This window comes from Urtica dioica, chromosome 2, assembly GCF_054948205.1.
Source record: "Urtica dioica subsp. dioica isolate 48M chromosome 2, U.dioica_male_clone48M_v1_H2, whole genome shotgun sequence".
NCBI classification, from domain to species: domain Eukaryota; kingdom Viridiplantae; phylum Streptophyta; class Magnoliopsida; order Rosales; family Urticaceae; genus Urtica; species Urtica dioica.
The window spans coordinates 29,664,180-29,676,869 of NC_142757.1; the positions used below are offsets into that span (position 1 = coordinate 29,664,180).

Here is a 12,690-nt window from a genome sequence, read left to right on the forward strand (position 1 = left end):
ACCAGAAACACAACCTTGCCTTCGTGTATTAACTTGTAAACATAAGGCTAATCTATTGACTGCTCAAAACCGAAGCTCTTCACAGTTTCATCGAATCTAATATTCCATGACCTAGATACTTGCTTTAATCCATAAATGGACTTAAGCAACTCACAAACCTTGGTCTCTTGACCTTCTTCCATGAAACCGTCTTGTAGAGCCATATAAATGCGCTCGTAAAAGATTGCCATTAAGGTAGGCAGTCTTGACATCCATTTGCCAGATCTCATAATCGAGAGCTGCAGCTATAGATAGAATAATGCGGATGGATTTAATCATCGTGACTGGCGAGAAGGTTTCTTCATAGTCAATCCTTTCTTTTTGGGTGTAACCCTTAGCCACAAGTCGTGATTTGAACAGATGGAGATTCCCTGTAATGAATTTGTGAAAGTTATAAATTGTTTCAGCTCGATCTTTAGTCTATTCATACTGAATTCTTTCTTTCAAGTTGTCGAGTGTTTCAGCCCGTTATTTGTCTTTCCGGACTGAAATTCTTCTCGAATGAATTGGTGAAAGTTCGTAAAGCATCTCAAATCGATTTTCAGTCTAATAATGCCGAAATTTTATCTTTCAAATTTTTAAGTATTTCAGCCCGTCATTCATCTTTCTAGACAAAAATATCTATTTATATCTTGTTCGTTAGCAACGTCCTATCTGTTCATGGGTTTTCAAGAGTGTTTGAATGGTCTCTGTCTGGAGTATTCAAGCATTATTGATGGCCTTGATGCCCAGATTGTTTCGTTGACATTAAGCTAAACATAGAAAAGGTTTGTGAACTTTTGAGTCCAAGTATGTTAGCTCAAGCTTTGTTCATTTGGATCCATGAGGACACCGTCACTAGTCATATCGAGTAGGATTAGTTAAACTAGATCCTAAGTCAAAACAAGAACGAAACAAGTTTTACGAAAATTGTCTAAAGGGTATTTTTGTCTTTTTTGGACATAGGACGAAATGAATGTCAATAATTTTTTTTTGACAATTTCATATGATGACAACCACTCGGCCATATTGATGAATTTGGACATTGAGGATTAATTTCATTTCGTAGAATTTTACTTGGAAATTCTTGATGGGCTTTTCTTATGTTGTCATGAACAAATGAAGAAAAATCTAGAAACCCTTTTTAAAAGGTGCTGCACGTCCAACATAGCAAGAGAGAGACAAATTTTGTGCATTGATGTATGAAGATACTTGCTAAAAGAAAAAGATGAAACAAATTTCCTATCCAAGGAATGTAGATGGGCGGCCAACTAAGAAGGAAACAAAAGAGGAAACTAATCCAAGGGCTTCTAGAAGCTCTCCTTGGCCATGCGACTTATGAGAATAAATGGCAATATTTGCTCTTGAATATGTGATATTCTATAGAAGAGGAAACTACCTTGTTGAAGGTAATCCATCTCCTATAAATAGGACCTCCATTCTCATTGTTTCTCATCCCACATAAGTTAGAGATTGAGAGCTTCTCTCTCTAGACATTGTGGCCGCCTATCTCCCTCTCTCTCTCTAGTTCTTTTCGTTCTTGTTTTAACACCTAGGTCCACATTTGAGCTAGTGTTTTAGCTCTTCGACTCTTAGACTTGTTCTTGAGTCGTCGTGTTTAAAAGTTCCCACACCCTAATTCATTCTTATCTGGAGTGATTTATGTGATAGATGTTGGAATCGATCTAGGGTTTAAGAAAATAATTAACGCTTCGGTAAGCGGCGGAATTTTAAAAAATTTCTTTTACAAGTAAAACAGTTTTTACTAACCTAGACAAGTGCAAGTACATGTAATTAAAAACCAATATGAGCTAGAAGTTTACTAACCTTTCTTGAAGCTTGAACTTTGAAGAAGCTTGTGGAAAGTTTGCAACGCTCGTCTCCCCTCGCAGCACGTCTCTCTTTCTTTCATCGGCACCTCGAGCAACCACGAAAGTTTCTATCACTAAATCACTCGAAAAGAAGGAATCAGTGAGTGGGCACTTTTAAACACTACGACTTAAGAACGAGTCTTGAAGTCGCAGAGCTAAACACTAGGTCGAGTGAGGACCTAGGTGCCAAAACAAGAAAAATCGAAAATAAACTAGAGAGAGAGAGAGAGGGGCGGCAACCACAAGTTCTAGAGAGAGAAGCTCTCAATCTCTAACTTATGTGGAATGAATAAAATGAGGGGAATGAGGGTCCTATTTATAGGAGAAGGGTTGGCCTTGGAAAGAAGTAGTTTCCTCTTATTTTCCAAGCCTTTATGAGTAACCCTTTATTTCCCATTCCTATCCAAGTCACACGGCCACATAAGCCTTCATGACACCTTGGATTTGTTTCCTCTTTTATTTTTCTTCTCCCTTGACTTGTCTTGGTCGAAATTCCCATTGCCTTGAATAGGAAATTTGTTTCCTCTTTTTCTTTTGGCAAGTATCTTCATACATTAATGCACAAAAGGAACTCTCTTTCTCTTTGGGTAGTGGGCGCCTATTATGCTTTAGAAAGGCCTTCTAGAAGCTTTTCCATTTGTTCATGACAACATGAAAAAGGCCCATTAAGAATTTTCAATAAAATTCTTATGAAATGAAATTAATTCACAAGGCCCAATGATCAAGTCATGGCCGAGTGACATTAAGTCATCAAATGAACTTGTCAAAAAATTTATTGACATTCATTTCATCCTTTGTCTCAAAAGACAAAAATACCCTTTTAACTATTTTCGTTCTTGTTTTGACTTAGCTTCCAGTTTAACTATTCCTATCGATGTGATTCGTGACAGTGACCTCATGGACCCAAATGAACAAAGCTTGAGCTAAGCACTTGGACTCAAAAGTTCACAAACCTTTTCCAAGTTTAGCTTAATGCCAACTGACTCCACTAAAGAGCTGACACTGAAATCTCTCGGTTCAAATGAATTTATTTTCTACTCAAGAATTCGACCTAATTATGATGAGCGGATCCACTGAATATTATCTATGCTACCCTTCATGAATGTCATCAGCTAGTCGGGATTTACTAAATTACCATTTTACCCTTCTAGCTGTTATTTCCTCAACTCCTTTGTCGCTTGTGAATAAGTTAGAAACAATGTATTGACGAGGAGCTAACAAGTCACATTGTTTCATCCAAAAGAGTCAGGACTCAATTTGGACACTGGCCAATTCATTTATTCACACTCCAAGGAACAAAGCATGAGGTGACATACATTGCATTTCAGCAATCTTGTACATGAATTCCATATCTATGAGAACTTCACAAAGTTACTCATGACATACTCACAACTTAGTATTTCACCAATAGGCCCTGTTCGGAATGACATAGTGAGTCCGAACTCTGACTTTCTCAAATGAGAATACTAAGGTGTGAAATGGCATGTCTCATTTCAGGATTAAGGTAAGCATGATGTAATTCATACATAGTGACTTCGAGACATAAGAGGTTAAATGGTTTGTTCTTATATTGTCTCTAGAAGTGCACTGGTCAATTCAGTACCTTCGGAAGATACCTAGAAGAACTATAGAGTCCCCAACTCTCAATGCCTCATAACCAGACATCATAGATTCTTCTAACAATCATACTGAGGTCAATAGTCCTTTGACCCTAAGATTCCGAATATATCGTTTTAAGCAAACTACGAAGAGTTTGTTCATGCAAATCTACATTTGTCTCTTCGTAAGTTGTTAGGTTTGTTTATGGACTAAAAGACCAGGGTTTTATCATAAAGCTTCAGACAAGGAAGATTGAATGAACGTTTCAACTTTTTATTAATGAATAAGCAATTACAAGCAAGAGTCTTTGTAAGACTATATGACATCAAATGTACATAAATAGACACTACTCCCTCTCTCTCTCTAGTTCTTTTCGTTCTTGTTTTAACACCTAGGTCCACATTTGAGCTAGTGTTTTAGCTCTTCGACTCTTAGACTTGTTCTTGAGTCGTCGTGTTTAAAAGTTCCCACACCCTAATTCATTCTTATCTGGAGTGATTTATGTGATAGAAACTTTCGTGGTTACTCGAGTACCCGAAGAACGAAAAAAGACGAGCTGCGTGGGGAGACAAACGTTTCAACCTTTCTAAGGCTTCTCAATGTTCAATCTTCACAAAGGTTAGTAAACGAGTAATGCTCTTTGATAGTTTTAATTTAAATATAAACATGTGCTTGCTCTTTGTCTAGGTTAGTAAAATCATTTTACTTGTTTAAAAGAAAATTTTTATTTTCCGCCGCTTGCTCGAAGCGTTGAATCTTTTCTTAACCCTAGATCAATTCCAATAGAAGGAATGAGGAAGTAGATACGCAATCCGACTCTAAAACAAAGCAAATAATCGACTGTATAATAGGCGGTTCTAAGTTTTGTAGGGAATCGATCAACTCCATAAAAGCACATCAGTGCAAATTGAAAAACACCCCGTCAATGCCCGAGCCAGTTGATCAAGAGGAAATCTTAATCATCTTCAACAAAACCGAGGCAAGGGACTAGCCACGCCACACGACGACGCTCTGATAATAGAGTTAGAAGTGTCAAACTGTGTCGTGGCACGAATCCTAGTAGATGGAGGAAGTTCGGTGGACGCAATCTTCATAAACACACTGAAGAGAATGAACATTGATGAATCCGAAATCGAAAGGGAGTCGAAAGAACTATCCGGCTTCAACGGATTAGTAACTCCCTCCATGGGCATAATTAAACTACCTGTGAAATCAGTTGGGATCAACAAACCTGTCAAATTCGTAGTTGTTGATTGCCCTTCCCCATTTAACATGATATTGGGACGCCTATGGATTCATGGCATGAAATCCGTCCCTTCCACCTATCACCAATGCATCTGATTTCCAACCCTAGAGGGAGTTAAGGAAATTCAAGGCAGCCAAGAAGCGTCGAGAATTTGCTACATGAGCAACCACAAAATAAACGTGGGTTTGGCAGAAGATGTCCAATAGCAATTAATGATAATTCATGATGACGCGATAGAACAAGACCACCCAGTGAAGGAGGAATCTCTCAAAGAAAGAGACTCCCCAGGCTTAGAATTAAGAACCCAAGTACAACTCGATGGAACCAACCCCGATCATTGCATAGGGATTGGATCCGAGCTGAAGGGAAAATTAAGAAGAGAAGTCATAACCTTCTTGAAAACAAACAAAAGTATGTTCTCATGGACGACAGAAGATATGCCAAGAATAGACATCGACGTCGCGTCTCACCAACTCGACATCGATCCAAGTTTCAAACCTGTCAAGCGAAAAAGAAGAAAACTAGGTCCGGACTGGGCCAATATTATAAATGAAGAAGTAGACCGACTTCTTAAAGCAGGTTTGATCCGTGAAGTAAAATACCAGGATTGGTTATTCAATACAGTGGTGGTAAAAAAGAAAAGCGGTTTATGACGAGTTTGCATCGATTTTACCGATCTCAATAAAGCTTGTCCAAAAGACAGTTTCCCCCTGCCGCACATAGATCGACTCATCGAGGCTACGGCGGGACACAAAATGCTCTCAGTTATGGATGCTATTTAAGGATATAACCAAATCCTGATGCACCCAGATGATCAAGAGAAAACGACATTTATAACAGACCGAGGTACTTATTGCTATAAAGTGATGTCTTTCGGATTGAAAAATGCCGACGCTACCTATCAGCGACTTGTAAACGAAATGTTTGTAGAAAAGATAGGCAAAAACATAGAAGTTTACATCAATGATATGTTGGTTAAATCGCTACATGAAACCGATCACGTAGCACACTAAGAAGAATGCTTCGAAATATTAAATAAGTATTAAATGAAGCTTAATCCAGCTAAATGCTCCTTCGGCGTTTCCGCGCATTGCAGAAAATGCGAAGTTAGAATGGAACGAAGAGTGTGAAAAAGCATTCCAAGAACTTAAAACATACTTAGCAACTCCTGCGATCCTCACCAAACCAGTGGAAGGAGACCCTTTATACCTCTACATGGCTATATCAAACGCAGCAGTAAGTGGTGTATTGGTTAGGGAAGATCAAGGAGATCAAAAGCCAGTATTTTACATAAGTAAGTCACTCATCGATGCAGAAACACGGTATCCAGCAATGGAAAAATTAGCACTGGTCGTAGTCACTTCAGCCAGAAAACTAAGAACGTATTTCCAACCACACACAATCATTGTAATGACAACCCAGCCATTATGAACTTTCCTACACACCCCGAATCAATCAGGTGTTGGGGAATCAAGTGGGTATCAGACACGAACAATCGCTCTGATACCACTTGTCGGGGGATCGAGCTCGCATCGGACACGAACGATCGCTCCGATGCGACTCGTTTGAGATGATTCCACCATATAACAATATTAATGCAGAAAAATAATTAATTACGCTGATCATAAGCTAATTAAATTATGGTTATAATTAACAAGATCTAGTTATGTTTAATTAATTTAATTCACGAGAGCATATAAGTCAAGCAACCGATATAAGAGTAAACGAGTACTTACATTGATTTTCGGTTCAGCTACAGAACGCTCCAATCCAATCGCGTACTCCTTGCGTCGTCTTAATGAAGGACTCGAGGATGACATCTTAGTCTTCTGAAACGTAATCTCCGAGACGAATAAGAAAGATGAGTGGGCACAGTCTTTATCTCACTAGATCAAGAAACTAGGTGTTTCGAGATCTCTCTCTTATTTTACTAAGAATGGAAACGAATTTCCGAGGGGGAGAGGCAGAAAATTTCGCACACCCAAAAGGGAGAGCCACGAAATTTTCCACAAATTAATTGCTTATTTTTTTGCCTTCTCATGAACCCCTATTTATAGTAGTAAAAAGGAGATATTCATGGAATCTTCCAGAATATTTTATTTCCTTTTATTGTGTTCACACTAGTGGATTAAATCTAGGCCATTGGATCTCGACAAGTGAATCCTACTTTTTCTCTCATCCATCAGATCAATATCTATGAGATATTATTCTTTTATTTAAATAGAGAATAATTTATTTAGTGAGATAATAAAGGAGAATATATTATTTACATAAATATTCTCCTAAATACTTTCCTTTAAATAAGGAGAAAATATAGGACAATATCTTATATTTTTCTCTCTCCTTTATTTAAACAACTAAAGAGAAAATATTGGTAAATACCAATTATGTATTTTCGAAATTGATGGCACACGGCAAAGGAGATTTGCGCAAACCCTAGTGCCAAATAACCAAATTCGAATTTTCCATGTGTGCAAGGCCCAATTGCTTAAAACCCAATTAATCATTTATTTACTTGGTCCAACAATAAATAAATAATTAATAATTGTTTATTTACTTGATCAAACAATAAATAAACAATTCTACCATAAATATTTATTTAATTATGCGAATACCCGTTTTCCAGAATTAATGCTGTCAATCACAATTACAGCAAGTGAGATTAATAATGATAAACATTATTATACGAAAGTTCTTATCCGCCTTTATCAGAGCCGAATCGGGGACTATGGACCTAGTAATAGGAGCTTAACAAATCCGATGAAAAAGACGAAATAGTCTTTTCTCTTTTGTCCATCGATTCGTCTAATCTTGGTCAAATACTCCACCTTGTAAGCCAAGACTGAACTCTCCTTTATACTAGAATTATATTTACTCATCGTGACGAGTGTCCACTGATATAGTCAGTTCGTGATCAAGATCCTCCAGGTTCAACCCGTGTCAAGAGAAGTCAATTTTTCCGTTATACTTTTCTTTATACATATCAGCCCTAAGCATTGTTGCTTCCCCAGCGAAAGATTCTTTCGAACGTTACTTACTTCGAAAGTGCTAGCAATCTATCGGTTCTGGAATCAACCCTTAGGTGAGTGAACATTAACCTTCTTTCAGGAAGGCTGGATTCCGTATCTGTAAATCACTTCCCACTCGAATCTTGCTCTGAGAAAACTCCCAAGACATAAGCTGTGATTAGCATGAATAGCCTTTTAGCGAATGAGTCAAAGAGCTCAGTAACATAACCCAGTGTCCATGATCACTTCAGGATTTAGATCAAGTCTCACTGTGACCATCATAGTGGTCTCGGTTAGTGTGTCGTAACGGTCCTTAAATGACACATCTACACCAAGACCTGTCCAGGTCGTACACTTACCACAAGTGTAGACTGCTCCCACATAGTGATCAGCCTTCACCAATGTGTTCCACATATATGACTTTAGATATAGCTTTCCAGGCGTATATCAGTCATCGACCATGTTTTAGCACACCGCCCGAACTCAGGTGCCCAGCACGTGACTCAGTTAGATACGGAGGCTATGGAAGATACTTGTTATTGATTCTAATTGTTTAGAACTCAACCCACTAATCATATAACGCTAATAAAGTAATCTTATTATCGAATTTAGTAATCATTATCTTCAAGTGGGCAATATTCCCAACATCAGGAAGATTGACTAAATGGGCAGTAGAACTCAGTGAATACAACATCAAATATCGAGCTAGAACATGTTCAAAATCACAAATACTGGACAATTTTCTCGTAGAATTGCCAAGAGACATACTAGAAGCAAAGAACGACACACAAAGAGTGTGGAGTTTAAATGTGGACGACACGTCTTCAAAACAAGGCTCCGGAGTAGGAATACACATGGTATCACCTCATGGAGAGATCATCGAACAATCATTTCAACTCGATTTCTTCACCTCGAATAACGAAGCCGAGTATGAAGCTCCAATTGTAGGAATGCAATTAGGAAAAGCATGTGGAGCAAGAAAAGAAAGCGTTTACTATGATGCGCAACTTGTTGCTAATCAATTTAGCAGAGAATTTGAAGCAAGGAACAAACGCATGGATGCCTACGTCAAAGTTGTCCGAGAACTATCAAAAAACTTTGAGACTTTTGAGCTCATAAGGATCCCACGAGGAGATAATACTTCCGCCGATGCTCTTGCAGCATTGGCATCAACATCAAATCCGGAGAAAACTAGAGTTATCCCGGTCGAAGTCATAAAACAACCTTCTATCGCCATTTATCCCGATACAATAATGACAATAGAAGTGGGGTACTAGAGAGATAGAATATTAAGATACATCACACAAGGGGACGCTCCTAGTGATAAATTGGAAAAGCCAAAGCTGAAACAAATTTGCGCTAGATTTTGTGTCCTCGATGGAATTCTTTTTAAGAGAAGTTTCACCGGTCCCTACTTGCGGTGCGTTTCCAAGAGTGAAGCTAACTATATTCTCTCTGAAGTCCATGAAGGAGAATGTGGGAATCACACAGGTGGAAAAGCACTAGCTATAAAAATTAAACGACAAGGCTACTTTTGGCCGACAATGGTTGACGATTGCGATAACCACTCTTGAAACTGTGACAGATGCCAAAAACATGCCCCAAACATCAAAAGACCAGCCGAAGAGTTATCCTCAATATCGGCACCGTACCCGTTTATGAAATGGTCAATGGATATAGTCAGACCAATGCCCACTGCTCCCGGTGGACTAAAGTTCATACTAATCCTCACTGATTATTTCTCTAAATTGATGGAAGCAAAAGCTTTCCCATTAATAAAAGACATTGACGTCCAAACATTCGTTTGGAAAAACATCATATACCATTACGGAGCCCCGAAGGAAATTATCGCTGACAACGGCTCGCAATTCATATCGAAGAGGATCAGACAATTCTGTTTCAACCAAGGAATCGAATTGAGAATGTCCACACCCAGGTACCCATAAGGCAATGGCCATGCGGAAGCTGCTAATAAAACAATCGTGAACTTCTTAAAAAAGAGACTCGATGTAAAGAAAGGACGATGGACCGATGAGCTCCCAGGAGTACTTAGGGCTTACCGGACCAGTCCAAGACGCCCAACAGGAGAAACTCCATTCTTTCTAGTATACGGTGTCAAGTCAATAATACCCGTGGAACACGAAATCCAAACTATTAGGACAAAGTATGCCCACGAGAATGAACAAGCTAATGGCATAGCTCTCTCCGATCACTTCGACTTGCTCGAGGAAAAGAGAGAGCAAGCCTTGATCAGGATGATGCAGTATCGCCAAAGCATTGCTAGATACTACAACAAAAATCTTCTCCCTCGCAATTTTGACATTTGGGACCTCATTCTCCGAAAAGTATTTCAAAATACCCCAGAACCCAATGCCGTAAAGTTAGGAGCCAACTGGGAAGGACCGTATTGTATAACGAAAATAGTCCACCTAGGAGTTTATGAGTTAGAAACAATGAACAGAGTACTCGTTCTAAGATCTTGGAACATCATGAACCTCAAAAAATATTATGTTTAACAATGTAGACCCCTTAATCAAACTACGTAACGACTTTATCTCATTCATTGGGTAGGTAGGCAACCTTGTCTTCAAGGCTAAGCCCCCATAATATTCTAAACACAAAAAGTTATCAACGACAAAGAACTAATGCAGTCTTGGGAGACTGGTCCTTAGAGAGTGAGAATCTATGCCTAAAGGGTGTTTGGCCCTTCTTGGAGACTTGCATGGAAAAGTGATACATCACCTTATCAATATAAGATGCTTAAGAGAGTGGCAGAGTCCGGTTCTTCCGATCTCAAAAGATTTGGATCCCTAGAATGTACGCGGCTTCTCCTAGATCCTTCATATCGGGGTGCTTTGCTAGCCAGACCTTAACCTCAGATAACTTACCCACATCATTACCTATGAGTAATATATCATCGACATATAGCACCAGAAACATAACCTTGCCTTCGTGTATTAACTTATAAACACATAGCTCATCTATTGTCTGCTCAAAACCGAAGCCCTTCACAGTTTCATCGAATCTAATATTCCATGACCTAGATGCTTGCCTTAATCCATAAATGGACTTAAGAAATTCACAAACCTTGGTCTCTTGACCTTCTTCCATGAAACCGTCTGGTTGAGCAATATAAATGCGCTCGTCAAGATTGCCATTCAAGAAGGCATTCTTGACATCCAATTTCCAGATCTCATAATCGAGAGCTGCAGCCAGGGATAGAAGTATGCGGATTGATTTAAGCATCGCGACTGGGAGAAGGTTTCTTCATAGTCAATCCCTTGTTTTTTGGTGAAACCCTAAGCCACTAGTCGTGCTTTGAACGTCTCAACGTTCCCATCCGGACCCCTTTTCTATTTGTCTATCCACTTACACCCTACGGGTTTAATCCCTTCAGGAAGGTCTACAAGTTTCCAGACTTTGTTGACATACATCGAGTGCATTTCAACTTTCATGGCGTCAAACCAAAGGTTTGATTCAAACCAGCCATAGCATGGTTGTAGGAAGCAGGGTCATCTATGTCAGAGACGCCTACGAGAGTATCTCCGTAAGACATGTACCTGTCAGGCTTTTCAGTGGCCCTCCCACTATATCGAAGTACTACTTGACGAGGTTCTGATGAGTTAGGTTATGTTTCATCTGGGGTACGAACAGTTCTTACAGATGAGGTAGAAGCATCCTCACCCAACTTTTCTTCAAGCACAATTTTGCTTCTAGGTTTTACATCTTTCATGATGTCCTCCTCAAGGAAACTAGCTTTCGTGCTAACGAAAGTCTTGTCGTCCTCGGGACTATAGAATGTGAAACTTTTGTTTCCTTAAGATATCCAACAAACAGGCACAATTCTTACAAACTAGCCAACTTACTAGTCTTTTGCCTTAGCACATGTGCAGGGCAACCCCAAATTCGGATGTGGCCTAGGTTCAATTTTTGAACAAGCCATCGCTTGGCTATAGGAAACAGGATCATCCATGTCAGAGACGGCTACGAGAGTGTCTTCATAAGACATGTACCTGTCAGGCTTTTGAGAATCCCTCCCACTATGTCGAAGTACTTCTTGATGAGATTCTGATGAGTTAGGTTGTGTTTTAGTTGGCGTAAGAACAATTCTTACAGATGAGGTAGAAGCTTCATCACCCAACTTTTCTTCTAGCACAATTTTGCTTCTAGGTTTTACATCTTTCATATAGTCCTCCTCAAGGAAACGAGCATTCGTGCTAACGAAAGTCTTGTCGTCCTCGGGACTATAGAATGTGAAACCTTTGGTGTCCTTTGGATATCCAACGAACAGACACAATTCTGACTTACTAGCCAACCTGCTAGTCTTTTGCCTTAGCATGTGTGCAGGGCAACCACAAATTTTGATGCGGCCTAGGTTTACTTTACGGCCAGTCCATCGTTTATAAGGAGTACCAAGAACCATTTTAGACAGAACTTGGTTCAGAATGTAAGCGGCTGTTTCGAGGGCATATCCCCAAAAGGAAAGAGGGAGTGATGAGTAACTCATCATTGATCTAACCATCTCCATAAGAGTTCGGTTTCTTCTCTCTCACACTCCGTTTTGTTGAGGTGTGCCAGGTGCGGTAAGCTGAGAAGTGATACCTTCTTCTTTAAGAAAGTCGAACTCTCCAGACATATACTCACCTCCTCGATCAGATCGAAGGGTTTTGATCTATTTGCCAGTTTGCTTTTCCACTAAAGCCCGAAAGACCTTAAATACGTTAAAGGTCTCGGATTTGTGTTTGAGCAAATAGACAAAACCGTATCTTGAGTAATCATCAGTGAAGGTAACGAAGTATTCGTATCCTCCACGCGCTTGTAGACTGAGTGGACCACATACATCAGAATGTACTAGTTCTAGCATCTCAGTGGCTCTTCGACCCTTATCCGAGAAAGGTCGCTTAGTCATTTTTCCTTCTATGCAAGATTCACAAGTAGGTAGTGAACC

At 39.4% G+C, this 12,690-nt stretch overlaps 1 protein-coding gene across 1 annotated transcript; it reads left to right on the forward strand.

Annotated features, from left to right (window-relative positions):
- Positions 1-4,946: 4,946 nt before the first annotated feature.
- Positions 4,947-9,688, forward strand: LOC149404281 (uncharacterized). The gene is made up of 4 exons (XM_089607478.1): positions 4,947-5,313; positions 5,831-6,028; positions 8,493-9,012; positions 9,328-9,688. Exons 1-4 carry the CDS (start codon positions 4,947-4,949, stop codon positions 9,686-9,688), a joined length of 1,446 nt encoding a protein of 481 aa, XP_089463604.1.
- The last annotated feature ends 3,002 nt before the right edge of the window (positions 9,689-12,690 follow it).